Source organism: Cebidichthys violaceus, unplaced genomic scaffold (genome assembly GCF_023349555.1).
Source record: "Cebidichthys violaceus isolate CVI_PGR_0920_01 unplaced genomic scaffold, fCebVio1.0.p SCAF_12, whole genome shotgun sequence".
Lineage (NCBI taxonomy): Eukaryota > Metazoa > Chordata > Actinopteri > Perciformes > Stichaeidae > Cebidichthys > Cebidichthys violaceus.
This window is the reverse complement of record NW_027176285.1, coordinates 13,583,921-13,611,039: the sequence shown is the minus strand read 5'-3', so window position 1 is coordinate 13,611,039 and position 27,119 is coordinate 13,583,921. Positions and strand designations below refer to the sequence as shown.

The following is a 27,119-nucleotide window of genomic DNA, read 5'->3' as shown; positions in this document are numbered from 1 at the left end:
AAGAAAGCATGAGCCGAGCGCTATTTCATATGGAAATGTGTGTCTAGAAAAACACAACCCGCCGTCCCTTTCCCCCTACAGTATTAAAACGTAGATGTCGGCTTTGCATATATTTTCTGCTTCTTCTGTTTTTTGTTAATGTGGAACACAATACACAATACAGTCATACAAGCTGGGAGCGATTGTTGTGCTGCATTGCAGTATGCTCCCCTCTCACATCCAAACAAAGCATTACAGTGTCTCAAAAAGCAGCGGGGCGTCTCGGAGGAAGTGTTGAGCTGCACTGAATCTTTTTTTTTTTTTTTCACTGCTACACCTAAAGCTCCGTGCTTGTAAGACATGATGAAGTCTGCATTAACTCACATTAACAGCACAGTGTTTCACTGTAAATGTTAAAAAAAAAAAACCCTGATTTATTTAGAATACTCTTTAAATACTTTTATTAATCAATCTTTGTAGTTCATTCTGAGCACGACGGTGTGGTGTCATCCTGCCTGTACTGAAGTGAACCGTTGCCTCTCTGTGGTTGTCAGGTTTACAGCAGCCTGGATTTGTCCCGCGGGCACCTGGAGGAGAAGGGAGAGAGTGAGGGGAAGAAGAGCGAGAGCCCGCTGACCGTTGACTCCCTCAGCTGGACGCCAGACTTCGCTGAAATGTATGCATTAAACCGCTGTAACATAAACACGATACAATCTGTAGACGAGATCGAATATGCACTTCAGGGCTTGAATTCGGACATCATGTTAAACACAAGAAGAGAAGGTCTTATTGCTTACAGACATAGTAACAAACTCAAAGACATTTGCATTGTGCTACAAATTCAGTGGTTGAAGATGTATTCAGATCCTTTACTTAAAGACTTATTTGAGGTAGTAGATGGAGTTTGGAGGAACAGTACCGACACAGAGGCTAAGTGATGTACAGCAGCAAAACGTGTTTTAAATACCTAAAAGAATCGATATCCGTTTATGTGTACGACATGTTGGTTTTTTTTTTTTTCAATGGAGTCTGGTGCCTTTGGCGAGAGCTATATAAGGGTAAACGACTGTCTGACACCAAGACAAAGCGGGGAAAATATTTTAAATATAGCACACTTACACTAATATAGTTTTTTTTATAGGTGTCTTAAATATGTTTTGTTGCTGCCGCAGTCAAAAGCAGTAAATCGCTTTTCTCCTGTGCCGTAACTGTCTTCTTCTCTAAACTACTGTAGGTAGAGATGAGTAACTCGCACAACCCCACATCAGAAAAAAATCCAAACTGTCGCTGAATGTAAAAATGCTCCAATAATCCCTCTGAGAAGTGAGGATCTGTTGAACCTCTTCTCTTCTTCCGCCAGGCCCTCGCTGTCCCACTCGACGGACACAGACAGGATGAATCCGGGCCCCCACCCCAACTTGTTGCCAAAGTTTGCCATCTCGGCAGACAGCGAAGGAGACGAGACCTCCGGCCTCGGGGACCCCAGCAAGACCTCCTTCTCCACAGGAGAGCTCCTGCAGGACGAGCCTGACGCTACAACTCCAGGCAGCACGCACAGTGGAGCCACGCTCTCTGGTGGGAAATAACCGCGTCTCGAGTTTCATAGTGTTCAGAATAAATGTGCTCGGTTATCTTTTTTTGTAAAATCAATAAGTTGTAAAGTCCCTGAAAGAAAACTACGGTATCCAAGCTTTTTCTGTTGGAAGAGTATAAATGATAATATTCATATTTATGACTTGCAGGTTTGTCTTTGTTGCATTTTTACACATTTTAAGCCAAGCTACTTGTTTAACAGCCTTGGATTGTTTCAAGGAATAGTTTCATATTTTGGGAAATATTCAAATTTTTTTTGCAGGAAGATAGATGAGAAGATTCCTCTCTCAAGTTTTAACTCTATCTTCATATATCTATAATCCATACATTTAAAAAGTCAAATTTAAATGACCAGGATGCTTTGATAATGTCAGCCTTTGCTCCGCGTAGTTGTGTGCCTCACTCCATGCTCATCTTTCCTAATAATCAGGAAGTTTCTCAGAACATCTGGACCAGTTGACGCCCAGAGGTGAAGAGGTGGAGAGCCCCGACGGCACCGGCCATACCTCCGCAGACCAGGCCGCTCAGACCAACTCTCTGCGGCCCGAGAGCGCTGCAGAGAAGACCGGAGCTGTGGCTAAAGTCCCAAAGTCCGTCTCCACCGGTGCCCTGTCCCTCATGATCCCTGGCGGTAAGACGGAGAACGCAGACGTGGAACACGTCGACTCAAAAATATGATCTCAACCAGTTTTTTTTAGAAGTATATCAGAGCAACGGCGTGCCAAGAATTGCAATAAGAGCAGCGTACATTTTGTACAAATAACGTGAAAGAGATGAAAGCCCCGCTGTATAGATCTGTGTGAAATTGGCCCAGCGTGACACCTGCTGCGAGTTCAATTTTAACAGAGTGGCTGCGGGCAAGTAGCCGAGCACAAGCCGCTAATAAGGAGAGTAAGCAGGCAGGGCAGGAGCAAGAGGTCTTCACTGCTGGGAGAGTGAAAATCGCATTAGTTTCACCCACAGCAGGAGCAGAATGGACCGGGCTCACGAGCTTCATAGAAGCACCTCACCGCTGACTCGAGGGGCCAAAGTCTGATTGATTAAATGAAAGAATCTGCTCAGGTGGTGATCAGCTCTCATTTTTTTCCCAGATATGTTCGGGGCGTCTCCGCTGGCCAGCCCCCTGTCTCCTTACTCCCTCTCCTCAGACCCGTCCTCAAGAGACTCCTCCCCCAGCCGAGACTCCTCCCTCTGTAACGCCAACCCGCGGCAGCCCGTCGTCATCCACAGCTCGGGGAAGAAGTTCGGCTTCACGCTGAGGGCGATCCGGGTGTACGCTTGTGACGGCGACGTCTACACGGTCTACCATATGGTCTGGGTAAGGAAGGGCTACAGTAGACTGTGGGGGGGGGGGGGGGGGGGGGGGTGCTTTGTTGTTCAAACCTCCACATGTTTGAACAACGTTTAGTTCAGTTCTGTTTGGACCAGTGTAAAAGCTTTCGGGACGCTTCCAGAGGGATTGTGGTCTGGTTCAGTTTGTTTGTGCTGTAATAGTACTACAGGAAATGCATCTTTCTGTCTTTTCGTCCCTATTTACTGATAAACTAAAGTCCAGTTCCAGCCTCTACTAATAATGCTCATGATCTGTTATCTCTTCATGAGCTCTTTGTGACACCAGAGAAGATACATAAACGTATGAGGCACAGTAAAGCAATTTTGTAGTTCCGGTTCCTTGCCTTTAAGTCGGCGGGATTTTGGAATGTGTGCTTTGGTTTGATGCCTGCAAAAGATATGAACAGTTTGTGGTGTAGCTCGTTTATAGGCTAACGTTAGCTTTTTACTTCTGCAGATTGTAATGGCGCCTCAAAAATCATGAAAGTGGTCTAACTTCCGGGTCGGCCTACAAAAATACGGCATCCCTGCAGCACTTTATGTCCAAACTGTCGGTCCACGCGACTTAATGTTTACAGCTCTTGGTTTATGTACCTTTTTAAACTTTGCTGAAAAAGCAAAATAGATGATAATATCAAATGTCTCTTATGTGTCTGTGAATCAGAATGTAGAAGACGGTGGACCTGCACATAAAGCAGGACTCAAAGCTGGAGACCTCATTACCCATGTCAACGGAGAACCAGTCCACGGTCTTGTCCACACTGAAGTGGTGGAGCTCCTGCTCAAGGTAACTGACAATATATGTTTGTCTTTATACTGCAGATATTAAATTTTTTTGAATGATTGTGTTTTGAAAATGTTGTTTTCTAATTTCATAAATGTTAAATTAGCTGTAGGAACAATTACAAAAAAACAAATAACAGCTTATCAAATTATTGTGGAGGTTTCCATTTCATATTACTGCTAGCAGTATCAATAACTTTTTTATGTCTGGATGCCATGTTTATTACTGTACTATACTACTATAATTCAATTATCTCTACTTACAGTAATAGTATTAATATTAAAATCAGAGAGTATACCATACACAAAGTCACTGATCTAACCCTGAACACTCTTTTCGATAACAAAAGTCTTGTCTTTTTGTGTTTTCAGAGTGGCAGCAAAGTGGCCATCTCCACAACCCCGTTTGAAAATACTTCGATAAAAACTGGTCCGGCCAGGAGGAACAGCTACCGGAGCAAGATGGTGAGGTGTGCCAAAAAGCCCAAGAAGGAGAAGACACCAGAGCGGTACGAATGTTCGACTGAAACTCACATTTGAATCAGTGTAGATGTAAATGTACGTTGGTAGTAATCGTTACAGTAAACAGGTCTGGGCTGATTTCTTCGTCTCACTTTGCTTTGTTCCAGGCGCCGCTCCCTGTTCAGACGTTTCGCCATGCAGCCGTCTCCTCTCCTGCACACGAGCCGCAGTTTCTCGTCCCTCAACCACTCTCTGTCCTCTGGTGAGAGTCTCCCCGGCTCCCCCACCCACAGTCTCTCCCCTCGTTCCCCTACTGCTACGTTCCGCCCCACACCAGAGTTCACCCAGTCAGGTGGAGATTTCGTCTAAGAAATCGTACCGTTTATCTTCATTTCACGCATGTTAAATGACTGATGTTTTTTTGTTGTTTTTTTCTATTCCAGGTGGCAACTCGTCCCAGAGTAGCTCCCCCAGCTCCAGCGCTCCAAACTCCCCCGCGGGCTCGGGTCACATTCGTCCCAGCACCCTCCACGGCCTCGGCCCCAAGCTGCCGGGTCAAAGGCTCCGACAGGGGCGGCGTAAGTCTGCCGGCAGCATTCCTCTTTCTCCTTTGGCTCGCACGCCCTCGCCCACCCCCCAGCCAACATCTCCTCAGCGCTCACCCTCTCCCCTTCTCAGTGGGCATCCCGTTTCCAAGACAAGCCAAGCCTTCCCAGCCAAGATACATTCCCCACCCACGATTGTACGCCACATCGTGCGTCCCAAAAGTGCTGAGCCTCCCCGCTCGCCCCTCCTAAAACGTGTCCAGTCTGAGGAGAAGCTGTCCCCCTCTTACACAGGAGATAAGAAGCACCTGTGTCCCAGGAAGCACAGCCTGGAGGTGACCCAGGAGGAGGTGCAGGATGAGGATCTGAGGCCCGGGGAGCGGGATTACACCGTCCTGCAAAGTGTGGAAGAAACATCCTGCGAGCCGCTGGCAATGAACCGTGTTCGACCTGTTGAGCAGGGCTGCTTGAAGAGGCCCGTGAGTCGCAAGATGGGTCGCCAGGAGTCTGTTGAGGAGCTCGACAGGGAGAAGCTGAAGTCCAAGATGGTTGCAAAGAGGCAGGACTGGTCGGAGAGGAGGGAGTCGCTACAGAAGCAAGACGCCCTGCGTGAAGCTGACTCATCGTCCCCGTTGTGTGGCGATGACAGGGATGAGAGTTTTCTGGTCCGCGGCCAAAACAAAGCCCATAGCGGCCCAGACTCTGGCCTCCTGGAGGCCAAAGCTGCGAGCACAACCCTGAAAGATGTGCTGTATAAGAAACTCACCACACGTGCCTCTGAGGGCATCGGCGAAACATCCGGCGGCTGCTGTGAAAGTGACGGAGGACTCAGATCAAGTCTCTGCTCCACCCACCCCGAGTGGCAGCACTCCAGACAGGGCAAAGATAACATGAAGCCGGACAGACTGGACTTCAAAGCTCCCACCATCGAGTTCACCAGGAAGAGGCTGTCCTTTGAAGAGCGAGAGGACTGCATGTGTCGGTTGTCCCCCGGCATCCACGAGAACCTGCACTTTGGCTCCACCAGGTCTAAGAGCCTCCAGCTGGACACGGCCATGTCTCATGAGCACATGAAGGCGGGGCTGGGAAGTGTGCACTCCAGCCCTGAGGGTCTGTCCCCAAAGCTTTTCTCTGGCAGAGGAGAGAGCGCCGTGGAAAAACTCCAGCTCATCTCCTCCGCGGAGTCTCCGCTTCGGAAGACGTCGTCTGAATATAAACTCGAAGGACGCCACGTCTCCTCTCTCAAACCCCTGGAGGGCACTCTGGATATTGGTCTGCTCTCAGGGCCCCGAGTTTCTAAAACAGAAACCTGTTTATCCAAGATGGCGGAGAACACAAGCGACAGTGTTTCTTTGAGTCCTCCAATTTGGCTCCAGACCCCTACTGAGAGACAAATAACCATCCCCCAAGTGAAATCCACAGACAAGCTGAAGAGCCCCCTGACTTGTTCCACAAGCCCCGAAGCGGTTTCTTCCCTAAATAGCATCGTTGCCGCCAAAGATCAGTCAAGTAACGCAGCCACGGAGATGAAAATAAGCACAAGCGGTGAGAAAACACAGGACAGACACAGTGAATCATTAAAGGCTCAAACCAGCAAAGTGGAGGCGCCGAGCTTTAGTGTTAAACAAGAGAGCCGGACGGGTATGAAGTCCAGTTCGTCACTGGCTCATGAACACAGAGGCCCTCGACACAGCTCCCACTTCTCCTCCTGTGGAAAAACACCCTCCATACGGGAAGTCAGCAATGAAGATCAGGAGGACGAAGCGGAGCAGGAGGAAGTCACACCACACGCCACATCACAGAACACCGACAGCTCCGACACAGTGGGCTCTTTGACTTCAGCAAAGCCGGAGGTAAGCATAAAAACTTTGACTCCGGCTGCAGCTGCCAGTGAACCGCTAGCCGTGTCGCTGAAGCGGAGTGTAAACTGTGGTTTGGATGGAGGACAGCGTCAGAGCTGTGAGAAAGAAACAACTCCAGCACTGAGCTCAGGCGTGACTGTACAGAACAATTCTTCATCTGTGCGCCTTCCAGAGAACGTGCTTTCAACGAACATCTGCTCTTCAAATACGGAACCGCAGGTTTCTACCACGTCAGCGTCTGGTTCTGTGAAGGAACATGAAACCTGCGGTTTGAAAGCGGACGGTCAGGACTGTTCGGACAGGTCTGTTAGTCAGGAACAATCTGACGGATCAGCTGTGAAAGCGGTCGGTGATACGGGCTCGAAGAAGGAGGTCAACGCCTGTGCTGCAGTCACAAAATTGGAGCAAAAGAGAGAAGTCTCTAAAGTAAAGATGGTCGCCTCATCAAATAATGTTACTCTGAACTTGAATACAAAAGATAACACTGTTGGTGCAATAGAGAGTAGCAGCAAATCACTGCAGAAAACAGAGGAACTCACATCACCAAAGACAAAGGATATAGTCAATGTGAAAGATTCAGAGCAGCTATCCAAAATCTATCCAGCTGAAAAAGCACAAAACAAATCATCTGATTCAGAATCCTGCACCTCTAAAAGAGAAGAAACGAAAGAAAACGCTACAAAACTCAAATGTTCATCTTCAGCAACTGCAAATGAAAATGTTTTAGTTGCCAAAAGTAAGTCGAGGTCTGACCCGCAGCCTGTTCCGCACGCCGCCGTGAAGACGGAGACGAAATCTCACGGTGGAGCTCCTCCCGTCCCCGCGCTGAAGGGCAGTCCAAATTCAAAACCGAGAGATCTGCCTAAAGAATCTGTGCTCTCGACGTCAAACACTCAAACAACCCACGACCCTAAACGGAGAGACGCCTCGTCGCCATCCAAGCGGGAGGAATCGCTTCAGCTGACACATTCTCCAACTCTTGCTGATGCGAAGCAAAGAGAAGCCCAGAACCCCAAAATCTCTGGAGCAACGTCAGTGAAAGAAAACAACGACTGGAAGCCAAAATCTGTCCCTCCTAAAACCGTCCCTTCATCGTCGACTCTAAAGACTCCCGTAGCTCCAGCACCAGTCATCAAACAAGGTCTTGATGCCAAGCATAAAGACCCCTCACCCAAAAACCAAGCCCCGGCTGTGAGAAACCATCACGGCTCAAAACCAAAAGAAGTTGCTTCGCCTCTTCAGCTGCCCTCAGACGTTCCTTGCCACCCCGATCCGCCGCCGGTGCTGCCGAAACCCGCGGTGAAAAGAGAAACGCAGGGCAGCGAAGCCGTCCCGGGCCGGGTCTCCGGCGGCGCGCCCCGGGAGAGTGCTGTCAAGGTGTCCAAGGAAGGCCCCAAGGCTGAAACGCTCAAACCGGACGCTCACAAGGGCCCGGATACCCGGACAACCACCCCGGACAAACAGGTGTCCTCCGGCAAGAGGGAGCAGGCTGAGAGGAAGAAAAAAGAGGCCGTTCAAGAGGTGGCGTCTGCACAGAAAAACTCTAAAAGAGACGCTTCCAGAGCCGCCGCCGCCGCCGCCGCCGCCGCCGCCGCCGCCGCCGCCGCCTCCGACAGAGACAGAGACACTGGCAGGAAGCAGCAGAAGGAGTCGCCGCGAAGTTCTAATAACAAAAAGTAAAGAGGGAAGTGAAAAATAGCAGCCGACGTCAGAGAATCCAGATGTAATGTTAGAAAATGGTTTGTGCGAACATCATCATGCCTTCTTCTTTTTGTTGTCTTTGTTTGAGGACCGGGCAAGCTGTTACATGCTGGTAGAGAGGTGTGTGTGTGTGTGTGTGTGTGTGTGTGTGTGTGTGTGTGTGTGTGTGTGTGTGTGTGTGTGTGTGTGTGTGTGTGTGTGTGTGTGTGTGTGTGTGTGTGTGTGTGTGTGTGTGACAACACATTTCTAGGTCTGAATGTAGGCAGTCATTTGCTGATATTTTCTGGTGTTTTACTGTTTTTGAACAAGTTGTACGTTTTGTTTCTGCTCTGTGCAATCGGTGTGTCGGGGGCAGCAGAGGGGGGAGGAGCCTCGCCGAGGGTTTGTGACGTACTGTAGAGTCTGTGCCATATATACACGACGATTTGAATTGCACTCGCACTTCTAGACTCGGAGGACCTGAAGTCTTTTAATGCAGTAGACCACACAGTTTTTTGCTCAGCAATTCAGCCGTTTGTGTCATGATTGTTTCTCTCTTTGAGGTTCTTTGTGTGTTGGGTTTTTTCGTGCAGTGGTACACAGAGGGAACGCACTACGCCCGGTGCTTTTCACCTAAAACTACAAATACAGAATCACCTCACAGTTCTGGAAACCCTAAATTAGTGAAGGGGCCTTTTTGAATTATGGGAAGTAAAAAAAAAATAAAAAAACTTGCTGTTCTTAGCAAGGTGTGGTGTTTATTCACATTCCTCTGACATCTGTACATATATTTTTTTTTTTTTTTGATTTTTATGCAATATGGTGTAAATATGACAACACTGTAAAACTGGGATTCATGGGCTTACATGATGGTCGTTTGTACTATATGTATAGATTTCGCGGTATCATTTGTTTGTATGCTCAGTATTAAGAGCTTGATATCTCTGTGGTCTAAAGTAAGCTACCGTGATGTGTCTCATCAATGGCGTCCTCCTCTTTGTGACGTTTCAACATGTTTTCACATGTTCCAAAAAAGAACTCCACGAGAGAGAGAGAGAGAGAGAGAGAGAGGAACAGGCAGGAGGGGGTAAACGGGCTGTTTCTGAAAATGTAGCATTAAAAAACTAAAACTGTGAGGGCTGTCAGCATTTCCCAGGAATGTCTTTATTGTCGATGATGAGTGTAAAATATGAAATATTGTTGTTTGACTAATGAGATGCAGTTGGTTTCTGAAGGCTTTGGTCATCGCGCAGAATGAACTTAAGACCAATCACGTGATTAAAGATCAGATTAAAGTCCAGAGAGAGCTTCACCGTCGGCGCTCCAAAAGATTTCAGTGTCAGGTTTCCGGTCTTCGTGTTGTTCAAGTCGTGTGTGAGTGTTCTCGATGTTTCAAAAGGACTCTTCGTAATGAGCAGCAGCTGGATTAAAGCTTCACCTGGGTAAAGATTCCATATGCATAGTTCATGTCCACAACATGCATTCGATGTTAAATACTTGGTACTACACATGTAGGCGGTCGTATATCCGCATTCAGACTTACACACACACACACACACACACACACACACACACACACACACACACACACACACACACACACACACACACACACACACACGTTTCTATACTGTTGATGAATTGCAAGCCCTAAATGAGAACGAGAGAGTCGCCTCGGACGCTAAGTATGTCCTGCAGTATTTGCTCTGTTGTGCTGGCGATGTGAACGCACTCTCGTCTACTACATGCGCTCTCATTTTGACGAGTCAGCAGACACGACGCGGTATGCAGTTCATCCTAACGGCACGCTGCATCCGAGAGCGAAACCGAAACTCGCGAGATCGATTGCAGAGATTTTAAAACGTGAAATGAATCTGATGTGTACTTTGCATTAGATATTGTTAATGTATCGCTAGTGTAGTGTGAGAGAACAAATGCACCTTAATGTTTGCCAATATTCAGTTCAAGAGGGTGAGAAGAAGAAGAAGAAGATGGAACTGAAGATGGTTTATGAATTCCCCTCTCGTCCTTCAGATTTAAATGACTCACTGACTTTTTGTGTGTTTTGTTTTTTTCTCCTTCCTGTGACGACTGACATTTCAATCCTCAAAGCACATTCAATGTTTGTTTACAAAGCATCATGGATGTATATTTTGTATATTGTTGATTTGCCAAATCTGTGTTGTGTGTCAGAGATGTTGTTTCTAGTAGTGTGAGACGTTGCTGCCCTGCCTCCAGGATGTTCAATAAGAACATTTGTTTGTGCCGTAATCAATGTCTTTTCATACGTCGGGTTCTTCTTTCTCTGCTTGTCTTTTCAGTTTCCTTCCTCTTTTTTCTTTTTGTTTTTTCTTCCTCTGTGCAAAACTAGTATTAGATGAACTTGCTTACGATGGTTTGTCTTTTAGAATATGTGCAATAAAAGTGTTTTGAGTTTTGTATTTTGCCCAAGGAAAGCTCTATGGATGTCATAGATGTTGTATATTAAAACAGATATTTATACTTCTAATGTTGCGTAATACTGAAAATAAAATGGAATTATAAATTAATTTTTTCAGTCCTCTGTTGATAGAGTTCATAGATCGAAAGTCAAGGTGAATCGTTAAATACCGTTAAAGATCAATGGCAACACTTTATCTGTAACTTATGAATAATATAATAATTTACTAAAAATTTTCCTGAAAATACTGAAATAATTTACCCTAATTATATGCAAAATTACAACTTAACTAAACTATTTAGACGGTGGTACACTTCCACTTCATCCAATCACAACCAGTTCATAATAAATAATAAAGAGTAAATAAATGAAACGTGTTTGTTTATTTATATTCAATGTATTTACTTGGGTTTATGGGTCACTCGGGTCATTTAAATTCATATTTTGCCTACAATAAATACTAAAATAGATTATTTTAGGAAACTCCCCAGGAAATTAAGAAATGATAAACTTATAAAATAAAATAGTGTCCCCCAAAGACTTGAAAAAAATTCCATTGTCTCCCAGCTTCAGTTCCACCATAGACTTTACATGGAAGGTCTGAGATCCAGAGGGCCAATAGATGAATCATCTGCAACCAGCAGATGACAAATCTTAAAGATATGCTCAAATATTCCAATACACATATACAGTTATTTATACCAAACCAAACCGTGGTGGTGTGGTGTAACACCAGCAGGGGGCAGTATCCTTCCATCCGTGTGCTGCGGAGGTTATTGCTCAAATAGGTCCTCTGTAATGCAACATTCAGTAGAGATGCAGAGGATAAATGTGATGTGGTGTCCGGAAAATCCTCCCGAAATCAGAATGAATTTGATAAAGATGAACATAGATTCTATATTTTTATAGTGATTACTAGTTGTCGCCTCCAAACAGTAATACGAAGGACGTTCATCTGTATTTCAAAGTAAAATACCAAACATCCTAACATGATGTTATCCATGGGGTAGAATTTATATTCCTGTATTATATTTATGATGCATTACGGGTGATTTCTGTTAAAACTAAAATGACTCCAATATGTTTGCTTTGAGCGGATAAATACATAAGTCCCTGTCGGTGGTCAATAACTGTCATTTCAAACAGGATTACAGTGTTAATGTACCACACAGAGTGATTACTAAGCACAAATATTGAATAGAGGAATGAATGGGGGGGGGAAACAATCCTCTTAGAGTTTGGGAATGGATCTAACCGTCTGGAGGAGGAGAGGGTGTTGCAGCAGCGAGAAGCTTTTACAGGGCAAAGAAAGAACATTGTGATGACTAATTTATTATCATTAAAATACAGAATAGCCATATGCCTTTTTGTGTTTTGTTATGTTGTAGAAGGAAGATGAACAAAATCCTCCCAGTACAAACCCATCCCGCTGTCACCTTTCATTAGTGTGAGTCTGCTGTGGATCAAGGTCTCATGTGGAAGCTTGTCCACCACTTGAGCAGCCCCCCATCCCCCTCAGCATGCACTCCCTTTTAATTTCACATAATAAATAAAACAAATGGTACGACGTGCAGAGATAATGGATTGAGAGGATGGCAAAATGTATCTTCTCTGTCCATCTGACTGCTTCCAGCGAGTGAGGGCTGGCTGGTTTGTAATCCATTTTAGAAAGAATGATCAATACTAATCATGTGACCAACTGTGTGCATTGTTATCAATAGGGTGTGTGCATATGTATGTAGACACACATGCATGCATATTGTAGAGAGAAACAAAACAGAGGGTCTATATCTGATGTTCGGCAGGTTTAATGTTAACCATGTTTGTTTTAGCTTAACATGCTAATATTTGCTAATGAGCTTTGAACACGAAGTACAGCTGAGGCTGATGGGAATGTCATTAGTTTTGCAGGTATTTGGTTGATGGACAAATTCAAATTTTGACCTGCTGGTGGCACTAGATGAAAAGTCAGGGGATCACCAAAGTCAGTAGGATTCATCCTCTGGGTACCATGAATGTCTGTAGCAAATTTCCAAGAATTTCCATGATTGGCAATCTATTTAACTCTAAATCAAACATACTCAGTTCAAGGTGGTGCGAGAGAAAAAGCTAGGGGACTTCCAAAGTCACGAGGGATAATCCTCTGAAGACCATGAATATCTGTACAAGTTTTCCTTGAGTGTCGAGTTATTTTACAAAGCAAGGTGGCGTCAGAGAAAACGTTATCGGATCACCAGAGTCTCTTGAAATCATTGTCGGGAAACATGACTAAAATGTGTCCCAATCTATGTTGTAGATGTTTTACTGTATAAGTTACTATGTTGACATGCCGGTAGCACTATAAAGGAAAAGAAGGGATCATCAAAGTAACTGAGATTTATCCTCTGGATACCATGAATGTCTGTGTCAAATTTCCACCAATTTCCACAATTGTTGAGCTATATAACTCTAAACCCAAAAATATTAACTTCAAAGTGGTGCTAGAGAAAAAGCCAGGTGAACAAAGTCACAAGGGATCATCCTCTGAAAACCATGAATGTATGTACCACATTTCAACGGATTTCCACGATTGTGGATATTTCACAAATCCAACATCAAAGTAGCTTTAGAGAAAATGCTAGAGGATCATCAGAGTCACTAGAAATCATCATCTGGGGACTATGATTAAAACCTGTCCCAATCTATGTTGTAGATGTAGAGATATTTTATTGTGTAAGTTACTATTTTGACATGCTGGTGGCACTATAACGGAAAAGAAGGGATCACCAAAGTAATTGAGATTGAGATTCATCCTCTGGATACCATGAATGTCTACCAAATTCCCAAGATTGGCGAGATATTTAACTCTAAACCAAAAATATTAACTTCAGAGAGAAAAAGCTAGAGGACCACCAACATTGCCCCAAATGTTCATGATTTTAGGGGCAATCATGAAAATTTAGGGGAAATTGGCAATAGCTTCACAAATCTAGCAACAAGTTGGCTTGAGAGAAAATGTAGAGGAAACCCGGGTCTTTAGAAATCCTCGTCTGGGGACCATGAAAAAAATGTGTCCAAATCTATGTTGTAGATTACTTATTGGCACTATAAGGGAAAAGAAGGCATCAACAAAGGAATTGAGATTAATCCTCTGGGTACCATGAATGTGTTTAACAAATTTCATGGCAATCAACCTAATCGTTGTTAAGATATTGTATTTAATTCTGGACCAAAATGGGGGATCAACGATGTTGACAGCATGTACTGTAGCTGTGGTAAATTCTCCCAAAACCTCCAGTTTTCCTCTTCTTTAAGGAGTTTGTGGTCATTTAGACGCCAGCAGAGAAAAGTGAATCTGATAAATAAAGAAGTAGAGATGTTGAATCCGGTGGTGGGAAGATCGCTTGTTCGTGTAGACACACGCAATCTGAGACACAGATAGCTAAATCCACACTGGCCTGTATTAATTCTTGTTGCTGGAATTTGCTCAAGTACATTCTGTGACTTGGGGGAACGCCAGAACTCCAGCCCAGCTCTCATATCTCATGTTGCAACTAATGGCTCCGGGCCGAGCTTTAGTCCTCAGCCACGGGCCCGTCACGCACACAGGGAGAGGCGGGCTTCTTGTGTAGGCGAGGGTTCAATCTCGTGTTAAAAACTTCTGCTGCGGTGTTATGGTTTTCACTTTCTGTGTTCCTACTTCTTCTTCTCTGCAAGACATTTTCTTTTCTTTTTCTTTTTTTTTTTTTTTTTTTTACAATGTGCTGGTATTATTCCCCACATGAATTCCACTTTACTGGCTTTGCACATTAAAGCTGCAGTGATCCTGCACTTAAAGTATTTCAGCTGCTTCATTCAGCAGGAGTGACGGACTCGCAGTGAAAACATCCTTGACGATTGTGCAACTGTTCAACTGTCGCGTATGTCACGTATGTTCTTTAACCAACGAGCTCGTGTTCTGACATCTTTCACTGTGTTGACAAAGGCCTTCCTGCAAAGTCATACAAATGATGCAACGTCAACACAAGTAAAAGTGTGTGTTTGCCGAGCTGGGTGGCGTGTGGTTTCTGTGTGGGCGAGTGAACGCTCAAGTACACAATATGGAGATTGTGAGCAGTGCGGAACACCAATAACAGAATATTATTTTGAAGATTCATGGAAATGCTTGTGTTGCAACATGTAAAATAAACAAACACTCGATTAAAAGTGAATCACATGCGCCTGTGATGAAATGCCCAGTTTTTAAATAGATTCTGGGAATTGAAAAGCTTCTTTAGAGACTCCTTGTGTGGCAGAAAAACAAAGAGCGCGTCGATTAAAACCTTCTCCTAGGCCTGTGTAGTTACAGTGAAATGAGAGGATGATGATGCATGACTGCATGGTATTGTGGTTTTTGTGTAAGGCTGCTAAATGGTGGGTGTACTAAAGTGTATATAGAGAATGTTGCTGGGTCATCAAAGTCACTGCACATTGTAAGTGCGTGTGCTCTGTGAATGTGCTCGTGTCACCGGTTGTATTGTGATGCAATGACTTCATTTTAGTCTTTTAACTGTTTTCGCATTTTTCTGTTTTTAGAAAAAAATGTGTTGAAATGCTCTTTACATCCAGACAGCAATTAATAAATCAAATACCTGCATGTCTGCCTGCGCATACTCTGCTGTTCGCTCGTTGCACGTCACCAGACTTGTTCCACAAGCTGCTAGCCTGACAGCTGTGAGTATTAACAACAGCCATATTAGTTGTTAATGATACTTTTGGGGAGGGGGTGGGGTGTCTTTGGAGGGAGGACTGAGAGGACGGGCTGTTAGTGTTGCCATCTTGGAGACTTTCTTGCTAGATTTGGCGGCTCTCTTTTAGTTGGACCATTGTTAAAATCTAGCTTAGTCTTGCTAATTTCGCAAAATTAGCAATCCTAGCTTTGAAGTAAATTGACATCAAAGTTGCCCCATAGAGTTTTTGACCACTAGCAGCAAAAAACGAGCAATGTCTTTGTTTGCATTGCGCGCACAGAACACACAAGGACGTGATTCATATTCCACTGGTCCACCGACCAACAGTTAGCGGTACTAACTTGCAAAATGAAAGCTGTAATGCATCATTTTTTTAAAGGATGCACATAATGTGTTTCGATGAGTGACGGTACTTTAAATATAACCTTTTCCCAATTTTTTGGGCGAAATGCGTCTTCAATTGACATTCAAGCTATTCAATTGTACACAGTAGTCTTCTTGATCAAACTCCATAAGCATTCAGTGAAGCAGAACTACGACTAGACTCGGCCAACATATGGCCGTCAGATGATCAACAGTTCCTATTGTGCTTTGACCCAATCATCACATGCTGCTTTATTTCTGTTACTCATTCATCGTGATGAGTTTTGAACTTTGCCTCTTGCACAACACAGTGTCAGACCCAGAACATCTTCGTTTGGAAAGAGGGCGCACACACACACACACACACACACACACACATGGCAGTCATTTTGAATATTCTGGTTCTGTTTTGTCGATTCATTACTCTTCTAAACGCTCTTGAATCATCGAGACTGCCATGAGTAATTGCAAATAAACAGAATCCAAATTGCATGCTTGTCTGCGACCCTCGAGGACATGCGGGTACAATAAATGGATGGAGGGATAAAAACTTCACAATCTGTTTCCAGTCTTGTTCCTAGTTCAGCCGACCACAGAACCCTTTTTTTTAAGTTTTCATCCATGCAAAGCATAACTGAGAGTGCTCTTAGTAATAAGAGGTGTTATAAATGCAATAATGAACACATTTTGCAGTAAAAGTCGTGCTAATCTCTTCCAGAACTGAACAAAATGAATGACTAATATGAATGTGAGTGCACTTTAAGTTATGCACAACATCAAACTGTACCTGTGGAAGGGTTAAGGGTCAAAATGTGGAAGAGGATGAGCGGCGTTGGTTGAAGGAGATATGGAAGAGGATGAAGAGGATGAGGAGGATGGGGGGAGGAGAAGATCCCTTGGTCAAACGCAGGGCAAGGGTCTGGGCTCAGGAGAGTGACACATCCCTAGTGTGGGCCCACAGCGGCCGCATTAATGAGCGTCTGAGAGGGATTTAAGCTCCGGGGCTTAACGCAGATCAGGCTGTGATTCTCCGCCATGGGAAAACGGGACTGGAGTCCGAACCACCGCTATGGAGGAGGCAGCGGCAACATGCAGGGAGAGAGAGAGACGCATCAATGAGGTTGTCTGACGTGACAGCAGCACCTGAAGCACTGAGGGGCTAAAGAGGAGGCCGCACTTTATGTCGTCTACGATATGGAGAAGTTGATCCTCGGTGGATCTCCCAAGCATTTTACTTTTGGTTAGTACATTAACGCAAGTACAGCAAAGTACAATTTTGAGGTCGTTTTTCTAAATGATGCTACATTTCAGAAGTAGATATTCTACTTGTTCCTGCACTACTTCTACTCCATCTCAAATATTACACCGGCAAACCGCTGCTGAAACTTTAACGAGTCATTTCAGCAGCATTTCTTAAAACTAGGGCGTGTAAGCAGCAGAAGGGTGCCGTTGTTTTATTGACTATGACTGTAGGAGCAGAAGGTTGGAGTGTTCCCCCTGTCGCTGTAAAGGGGAAAATCCTACATGAACCAGAATGCATTGCACAACAAGTCCTCCATATCAAACGGCAGAAGGACTCGTTGGTCCGTGTCCTGCAGAATGACACATACATGCATCTGACGATATACATGTCTCTTAAATAGGACCATTCTGTCTAAAAACGTATTTTACTTTAATTACATTTCAATGCATTTTACCTCAGCAAGATTTTAAATCCAAGACTTTCGTCAAGTTGTAGTTCTTCTGTTCTTCCACTGCTGCCTGTATAATAGACACGACACAGTCTACTCTGTAGTGAGCAGTGAATAGAGATTCGATGATTCATTCTCAGTCACAACATTATTTATAATCATCAGAATGATTTTCTCTTGTAAGTGCAAAATCAAAACAAACACCGTCTTTGTTGTCATGTTGAAATGTTTCACTTGTCACGCGCCGCTGCAGCCGCCCTGCTCAAATAGTAACTCAGACTTTGAACTCTCCAACTGCGGCTACACGCCTATTGAACATCTAAAAAAACACTATTAACTGTCTCACTCCTAAGTCGGTGAAGGCTTCTGGGGTTGAATCTACAATCCTGCAATTCATGTGTGTATTAAAAGACAGAAAAGTGTCAATAATTCATACATCTGCTTAAGTTTTTCTTGTACAGCTTCACTAATCAATGATTTCTACATTTCCTTAAAAATGGAGACAAATATAAAAGGGTGAGATAAATACAAACTGCCTCCAGTATGAGATCAAAATCTTAAAGCCTTAAAAACAACAACAAAAAGCATCTTAACATCATGTTTTAAACTTTCTATAGGACCTGCTGTGTGAAGGGGGGGGGGGGGCAAATGAGCGGTATGTAAACACATTCCCAGCACACATAACCCGAACAGCCACAGCTGGCTGAATTTGCTAAGAGGCCCTGGCACAGAGTCCGCGTTCGCCATCCGGGTTTGTAGATCGCTGGAAATCTGCTTTGGTTCAGGCACCAAACTGCACGGTGCTGCAACGGGCGGATTAACATAAGTGCAGGATTGAGGTTGTCCCAGATAACTACGGGATCCTAAGAGACATTTTGTCCCAAATGATTTTCCAAAAGCATTCGCTCAACTTTTCCGGGTGTTGTCTAAAGGTTCTGTACTAGATTGTAATACGATCTACGTCTTAAAGGGGAACACAACTGGTGCAGTCGGCACAATTGTTAGAGGCTGGAGTGTTTCATTTCAAATTGCGCATGTTAGCGTCAGTGTGACCATAATGTATGTGAGAGGATGGTATAGCTGCTGCTTTTGTCAGAATGGGAAATGAAGCTTTTATAGTTGAAACAGAGAAAAATAAAATGTCATTTTGATCGTGCTTTTGATATGCTGAAGGCTCCCTTCTGAGTTTTTTGTGAGTGAGTCACCGTGTTTGTATGTGAGCACTAGGGTGACTTTATATACACTGCTGTAGAGGACCGTGCTTCCTGTTTAGTCAGCTATGTTTCGGTGTCTTTTGTGCTATCTCAGGTTATTACAGTCCATTACAGTCTCAGTGAAACGTAAGTTAGGAGCGTCTTTAGCTTCTGTTGAATGAAAAATGTATATTTTCCGGCCCTGTACAGATAAGGGAGGGAGTTCAATCAAGTCCTCCGCATTTTGATTTGACCTTTAAAAAGTGGGCGGGCGTTGTAGCTGGAGTGCGAAACGGAGCTGCATTGGACAGCAATGTCATCTAACTCTCGGCAAGAAAGCCAATTAGCATATTTCCTATTCTTTTAATGTTGCAGGCAAGATTTTTGTACCAACAGGAAGTCTCCTCACATGTTAGGGTACACTAGCTGTTCAGCAGCAGAAAGACACAGTTAGAGATTAGCTGGTGAACAAAGCGGAGCGTTTAGGAAAGGAGGAGTCAGATAGTTCCCTGAAGAGTTGGTGGAGACCAAAACCAGAGCGAGAAGAGAGTGAACATTGGACTTCGATTCACCAGGTGGCCAGAAACAGGACTCCAAATGAATGATGATGTTGCTTCATATTTGCTGGACGTGCAAATAAGCAACAAGATTTGTCATTGCTGTCAATAACTGATTTTTGTCTTCCGCAAACATCAGTTATTGCAGGCTTAAGGGGACAGACGCTGTGTTTCAGTTAGAGAGACAGTTGTGTTTTTCTCCTGCAAGAGTAAAGATAAACTCCACAGAGAACATTAAACATATTCATACGTGTTTGTTTCACATCAGCGCTTATGCTAATGTCTGCTGGCTGCTGGAGAGAGGAAGTAAATACTGCTTTGCATATGAACAAGAGAATTCACTGTGATGAGGAAATAGGAGCTAATTTACTAGAAGCACTTACCTTGGCTTGAATATGAGCGAAGGTCATGCGCTAACCAGTACAGCCAGGCACTGATTAGTGGGTAATGCACTTACTCCAGTAAGTGGTGTAAAGCTCTTTACGGTAAAAATGGAATAGACTGGATTTGCCTCACTTAGTCTGCCAACATATTAACGGTCACAGGGACACGTAGCTTACAGCGGCTCGCTGCGTCAACTCCGGAGGTGGAATCGACTTAACAAAGAGCTACTGTTGAAAAGAGAAAGAAAATACAGCAAATGCAACGCCTTGATATGATTTGCAGTCACATTTGTGTCGTTCATGAAGTGGTTTCTTGGATTGTAATCTTCCAGAAGCACGGCATGTTTAAAAAAAAAAAACTCCTCTATGTAGAGATATGTAGTCTTCTTCTTGTGGCTTATTTAGCCGCAGTCACTTCGATTTTGGAGTTTTGGCGGTAGTGAAAGAAGTATTCAAATCATTTACTCATAGATTAAAGTAGCTATATCACAATTTAAACATCACAAGTAAAATTCCTGAGTAATTACTTCAAAGCTGGAGTGCAGGACTTTCACATATAAATGAACATCCTTTTGCATTCATGCGCTTTGTCAACCGAGCTCACACAACGCTCACTTCACACAATGCACAGTCGCACGTTTTGTCTCGGGCGCGAGAAATACAGCGAGCTAGGCGTACGTCATGCAACACTGTTTACGGTGCCAATGTAAAAATACTCACTCAGCAGAAAACGGCCCTTGCGTCTAAGTAGTCTTCTATTGTTATTGCTGCTTTACTTTACTTGTTACACTGCTGTAATTGTCCGTAATGCATCACATTTCATTAGGTCATCAGATGTGGTGTAGCAAAAATCTCGGTATACAAAGGAACTTGTTCAGCTGCCATAAAATACATGTAGTGGAGTAAAAAGTGACAGAAAATGTAATTTACTCTGTTAAAAAACTCTAAGCTGTACTTACAGCCACACAAGTTTATTTAAATAGCACATAGTCATCATTCTAGATCTTGTATGACATATGTATGCACAGTATTTATGTACGTGTGAATGTTTACAAAACATAATTATACGTCTTAGCGTCCAAGTCACACTAGCTCTGTGTGTCCACAGATTATTTTCCGAATTAATATTCAGCAAGACCGCGTTTTGAGTCCACACCGAGCCAATTCTTTGAAGCGAAAGTAGACAAATCTGCTGTTGGCAGATTTCTCACACTGTGGAGACCAGTGGCGACGGACTGTTCAAGCTGCAGATGTTCACAGATTATAGGCTTGGGCAGTAATCAGCTTGGTGGAGATGTGTACACTCTCTCATTACAAGTGGCCCAGTGTGACACGGATGCAAAGATCTTTGTCCTTATTCTTTGGAAACTGTGCAAATTTGTTTTTTTTTTTAAAACCATGCGGGGGGAAAAACCCAAGCATATTCAAGGAATATGAGTAATGTTTTTTTAAACGGATAAAAGCAAACATGTAGCCGTTTCCAATGGATCACTTGTACACATCTCATGCTTTTAGAATCAAAGGCAAGCTGGTCACAAGTGAGAGCCAGACAAATTCTTTGAATCTCAAATAGATCGCAGGGAACCTCTGCTAGGAGAAGAACACCGAAGGCCACATATTGGAGGAGTCCTCCCAGGAAGCGGCTTGTGCTTTAGTGCGAGTCGATAGCTCAATAATTCAGCAAGACGGAACCTGGAAAAAAAAAAAAAAAAAAAGCGATACTGGACCACAAGGTGCAAGGCCGAAAGGAGACAGGTGCAAACACACGTGCCGTTGAAAAGTACCATGACTCAACAGAAACGAAGCTTCACCAGCGCAGTATTTAGTGCAGATTGATGCTGTAAAAGAGTTATCATCCCCCCCTCCCCCCCCCCCCAAAAATGAAGTTTTACAACCCCTCAAGAGGAGCATTACTACCAACAGATGGTGAATTCATGACTGAGCATTATTAAATTAGCATGTGATGCTGGAATACCTCCAAAAAATGTTGGGAGGTTGCGCTCTGGAGCAAAGTGTAACCTAAATTAGCTGGAGGCATATTTAAATGCTAAATGGTTTCCTGAGCTCTTATTGGAGAGCAGGGGGGGGGGGCATCAAATTGGTGATTTTATGTGGAACAGATCGACTGCAGGAACAGAAGTCAGAGATTAACACGCCTGTTATAACATATTTCAGTCCTCGGTGTGGAAGCAGGGACCCAATCCCCACTGATCTTTTAGAAAGAGACAGATAATCTATGGCAGAGAGATACGTTTGTTTAGATAGAAAGCAATTTATTAAACGCGCCAAACATCTGTAACGCGACAGTCTAATTTAGACTTTCCCTCAGATGGCAGGAAGCACTTCTCTTTTAATGGATGACTCATGCTGCTACTTGTTGACAAGAACATGCTGCAGTGTTCCCAGAGGAGGCGTACTGAAAAGCTCCCCGCTCACATTAACCATGCTGGGGTTCAATAAAGGACCAGGTAATCAAATGACGTAAATGTCGAGCTTACCCTCCGGCAAACATGTTGTTTTTTTGTTTTTTTTTGTTACGTCTTTAATTCGCAGATATTTTGGCAAAGCCTGGACACAGAGACCCTACGCATGTTACCTGGGAAACAGCACGGTATAAATGTATAAAAATTGATTTGGGCTTTAGCTCAAAGTCATTCAGAACCATGGTAATCGAGTTTTACTTGGTGGCATCAGTGCTGCGCTGATGTTATCGTGTGTTGTACAGGCAGATCATGTGAAGAAAAATACAAATCTGTAAAAGACGCGAGACTATAAAAAACCAACAACAACAACACTGAACCATTTCAGTCGGATGAACGTTAAGAAGTCAGTAACAATCAATTGATTATGCTGATCTGCACAGCAGCTAGCTGTGAATAGAAGCAGCGACAACAAAGAGTGTCTGTGTAGATTTTATGCTGTTGATTTTACAGCTTCATCTATGGTCACACTTCTTCATATGTGTCACTCTGTACTACAAACACTAGTGGGGGTCATTAGGTCACAAGTACATTTATTCAAGTAGGAAGGGCAGATTTTTAGGCACAGGACAGAGACGCCACACACACACACACACACACACACACACACACACACACACACACACACACGCGATGATCTGATAGAACGTGATGCATTGATGTTGATTAAACTATCCGACAGGATAAAAAGGAGTTACAATGCAACACACACACATGAATGCAGCAGTGATATTAATCCAGAAACAGCAGATATGATCGTAAAACATTTAGACGATGCTGAAGGTTCAAGCTGCACACATAACATTGACATATTATCACGTTCTGGTCATCTGATGAATGTCGCAATATGTTGATAATATAATAATAATATTGCCTCTCTTTTTTTAGCTCTGGTTTAGTTTGTGCTCCACTTTGTTCGGCAGCTGGTCTCTGACTGTCGTTGGGTGCTGAGCAGACAGTACATTGTGCTGAAAACAACTGCCTGCAGCATCTGGAAACGACACTGATGAGAGCGGTGAGAGTGAACCAAAAACAGTAAAGTTGTTATTTGTGTTTTTACAGACACCATTAAAAAAAACCCAAAACTATAACATTAACAAGCAGCTTTTAAAAGCAGCGCGGTGCAAACGTGCGCTGTGCGTTGTGCTGAACGTTGAGGAGAGAGAAGCTACAGTCGTGTTGAGTTTGGGGGGGGGGGGGGGGGGGGGGGGGGGGGCGATCATAATATAAAAAAAAAAAAAAAAAAAAGGACATTTTCGTGATGCGTTTGGCAGGCAGAGGGTTGAAGAGACAGGATGTCTGATTCTAAACAGAGACTGTAACCCTCTAATGAACCCTCACTGCATTAGATCTGATACGGGACGGTCCCGAGAGAGAGAGGACCAAATCACACGCATTAGCGTGGCCATGAGTCTTTAAAAGCCCCACATGTGTTTGTAAACACTGAGGCGGTTACATAAACATCAAATCCAGCCATATAAAAGAAAAGGATTAAATATGATGACTAAAAAGAATGACTTGAACATTGGGAAAGTATATTTCATGTTTAGTTTGGCCAACTGTATCAAAGCCATTCCCTGCTAATCTAAATTAGAAAGAAGAGACATCTGATATAATCTTAATCTCTTTTTTTTTTTTTTTTTTTACGTCCCCAAGTGGATAAAATGATGGGCTTCTTTCTCGTTGTGCTGAAGGTATTAGCACATAAACTTCGTGCCCTGCAGCGGTCCTAGAAGCCTAAACTCTCCCGGGGAGATGTGAAATTGCTGTCGTGATGAAAGTCGGAGTGTGAGTTGCAATATTTTTTATATCACTTCCTAGAATGATAAAATTCCTCCGGGCGATGTTCATAAACGTCAGTCATGCCCCGGCAGACGACCGCGCTTCTGAATTAATATTACATGTCAAACGATGCCCGATCCAGTTTTGCAGTCTGAGCCTCCGGTCACGCCGACGTGTCCCGGCCTGCATGCTGAAGCCAGACTACACACTCGGTGAGCTTTCAACAATTACACATTCAGAACCTTCATTTAACTTCAGAAGGACTTTTAGCGGAGGGCATTCCTAGAGAGCACAGTGGTTCTGTAAATCAGAAGAATTCTAAAACATTTTAGCAGCTACTACAGTAGTTTCTCCAGATACAATTCAGAACATCAGGAGCTTCTTTTACAAGAAGAGATCAATGAAAAAACCCCACTTCAAATGTCTCATTGGACATGCCATAATATGATAAAATAATAATGATGATAATCACATTTGGGGATGCAACTACAATTGTTATTGATTAATCTGCAGTTCATTTTTTAGAGAAAAAAAGGGAAAAATGACTCCAAAACCCAAATATGTTCAATTTACAATAATATAGAAGAGAGAAAAGCAGCATAGCCTCATGCTTTAGAAGCTGGAATCAGAGAATCATGGCTTTTTTTTCATCTTGATAAACGATTGTTAAAATTGTTGGAGATTAATTTTCCGCTCAACTGATCAAGTTTCAAACAGCTTAGTTGCGATGTAAAGTGTTTTTTAGTGAACTTTCGGGGCTGAACTTTTTCTGGACAGAACAAGGCTAGCTGTTTCCTTCGGGTTTCCAGTCTTTATGCTAAGCTAAGCTAATGTACCTGACTGTCTTCATGTTTAAGGGACAAATGCGAGACCGTTATCAATCCTCTCGTCTAAGTCAAATTAGCATACTAGCGTCCTTCCCATATTGTTCCCAAACTATTCCTATAAAAATGTTGGGGTATCATGAGGACACAAATAGTGTCACGGTGATTCATTTTATCCTGCGCGTTCGTAAATTCAACCTTAAACACGCACCTGTTCATGTCAACAAGTGCTAAAATACGGAAATAAAGAGCCAATATTTCAAGAATGTATACTTCTTGTGACAGAGATTGCTGTTGCAACAAACCCACAAGTCAAACCTGACAGCCGCTATTCAACGTGTGATGGACGCCCTGTGGGGCCTCTTTATGACGCCAGATGGTCGGGCCTTGTACACAATGCGGCGCCCTCTCCGTCGTCACGGCCTCCACGCTGATACCTCGTGGTGGGAACTGGATGTGTAGTCCAGATGAAAGTAGCAGGTCACTGCTCAGACTGTTGCTTTAACTGGTCTCCAGAGCCCAGAACCAGAACCTCCCTTTCAGCGGCGCACTGAAAGCCTCGCTTCTCTGTTCCGTCGCTCTTCCTTTCTGCCATCTTCTCGAGGTGTTTTTGATTCTCTTGCCATCTGCTGTCAGAGTTGGGCCAAATGTATGTTCGAGCCCCCCCCCCCCCCTTTTTTTTATGGTCTTCTCGTGCCATGAAATGTAGGCTCGTATAGGGAAGGGGGTTGTGTTCCAAAAGGAGGATATTAGAGGTTCTACAGTTGACCGTGTCGAGGTTATCTCCAACCTTGGACTCAAATCATAACACTGCGCTTGTTCCCACATGCCGGTATCTAACAGCACAGCATATCTTGTACCTTTTTTTTTTTTTTGTTCCTGTTTCCTGAAACTCTTGGCTCAAGCAGCAACATGCGTTCATACTTACCACGATAAGATCATATTGAGACCATTGAGTGTCACCTTCATCAGACATTCCCATATATCCGTTATTAGATGCAAATGAGTGTCACAGGAATGTTTCTGATTAAACTCTGACTGTGAATGTAACATTTGTATTCAGCATGTGCACTAAAGGACTGTTTTGAAGAGATTTTCCCATTTTTATTTCCTCTTGTCAGCATTTGTCTCTATTTTTTCTTTACTCGTTATTGTTTAAATGTTAAATGTCGTGTATGACTCTTACATTTTCCTATAGCGAATTAAATATTCCCTTTAAATCACCTTCAAAACAGCCTTAAACTAAGCCAGTAATATTATACATGACAATGCAACAGAACCATGTTCCATAATTGTGCTATTTTCATTCAACACCTACAATAAATGTGTCTTTTTCGACCATAAGTCCCATATTTAATATTATTCGAGATATTAGACTAGCACGCATTGATGTCAGGATGCATTATAACTTCTAGTGTTTAATGTTTACAGAACTTAACACATTTATTCGCATAGGAAAGCTGCAGAATGAGCTCACAGGACTGGATCACTGAGTCTCTCCAACAACGTATCTCACAATCTGACTGAAAATGTAACAGCGGACCTGCAGCGCCAGCGACAGAGTAATGGATGAGGATCTACCAGGAAATTCAATTTGCAGCCAGATCTTATAGCCCCCTCATGTAATTCAAATCGACACTTTGAAAGCCTCGCTGTGTGCTGATGACGAATTTGAAAAGTAGGTGAGAAATAGCTGGCCGGGTCCCTGGTGTTGGTGTGGAGGGAGGAGCAGAACAATGTGTTGCCTGTGCTGACATCCTGGGACTATCTATAGCAATGCTTATTAGCACTGTTGCAATATAACATGTCATGCACATTTTAACATGGAGCGTTTCCTTTATATTCTTAATTGCACATAATTCTAGCAAAGCAAAGCTAAAAGGGTCAAATCCCGCCCCCACATGTTTCCAGTTAAGTCACGTTTTCAACGCTTGTCCCAAGGCTAACAAGCCGATTAAAGAAATGAATATAGCTATTGTGAAAGATATGTATAAAGGAGTACTACGCTTACAGGCACAGCGGTGCTTTGACCTGATGGTGAAGTCAGCATGCTTACAATGACCATGCTAAGCTTGGTAACAACTTGTTCGGTATTTAGGAACACGGGGACTCTCCCAGATAATCTACCAACCCCGTTGGTTTTAATTATTTCAACTTTGTTTCTGAGAAATGTCTGCAATGGCGGACGGGTGTAAATACTACAATACCCATGAGCCTCAGCCCCCGTTGTCCCATGAAGAAGAGGTCAGTCAGAGGAGCGAATCAGAGCGGTAGTTGTCGTTACAGTTGCTGAATTAATCCATAAATGTGCAAATAAATGCAGGGTTTTGCAAAGGGAAGCATTCTGGTTTCTGTTTGTAGTCCAAGTAGTATTGACCAATCACGTTCGAGCAGACTTTGGTTACATGCAGCTCATGTAACCTCTCGTATGGAGAGCAAAAGAGCTGAAACGCATTGGCTC

At 43.6% G+C, this 27,119-nt stretch overlaps 1 protein-coding gene and 1 long non-coding RNA gene across 10 annotated transcripts in view; one reads left to right on the top strand and one right to left on the bottom strand.

The window, feature by feature from the left end:
- The window catches only part of mast4 (microtubule associated serine/threonine kinase family member 4), an 81,201-nt gene extending 70,416 nt beyond the window's left edge, over positions 1-10,785 (top strand). For 7 of the 8 annotated variants that reach the window (XM_068706544.1, XM_068706543.1, XM_068706542.1 and 4 more), the window contains 8 exons: positions 534-655; positions 1,340-1,554; positions 2,003-2,203; positions 2,664-2,890; positions 3,569-3,691; positions 4,060-4,196; positions 4,317-4,501; positions 4,593-10,785. In XM_068706544.1, the coding sequence (XP_068562645.1) occupies positions 534-655; positions 1,340-1,554; positions 2,003-2,203; positions 2,664-2,890; positions 3,569-3,691; positions 4,060-4,196; positions 4,317-4,501; positions 4,593-8,236 (4,854 nt within the window). In that variant the 3' untranslated portion in view covers positions 8,237-10,785. The remainder of the gene's footprint in view (positions 1-533; positions 656-1,339; positions 1,555-2,002; positions 2,204-2,663; positions 2,891-3,568; positions 3,692-4,059; positions 4,197-4,316; positions 4,502-4,592) is intronic. The other variant, XM_068706545.1, reaches the window with a different exon arrangement.
- LOC137869264 (uncharacterized) lies at positions 426-17,689 on the bottom strand. Of its 2 annotated transcripts, XR_011102271.1 has the most exons (4): positions 17,644-17,689; positions 17,446-17,509; positions 16,536-16,815; positions 426-566 (listed from the first exon to the last, which is right to left on the bottom strand). It is a non-coding gene; the product is annotated as an uncharacterized lncRNA (long non-coding RNA). The 2 variants fall into 2 exon arrangements; XR_011102270.1 differs by lacking the exon at positions 17,644-17,689 and having other exon boundaries at positions 17,446-17,569.
- Positions 17,690-27,119: the final 9,430 nt, after the last annotated feature.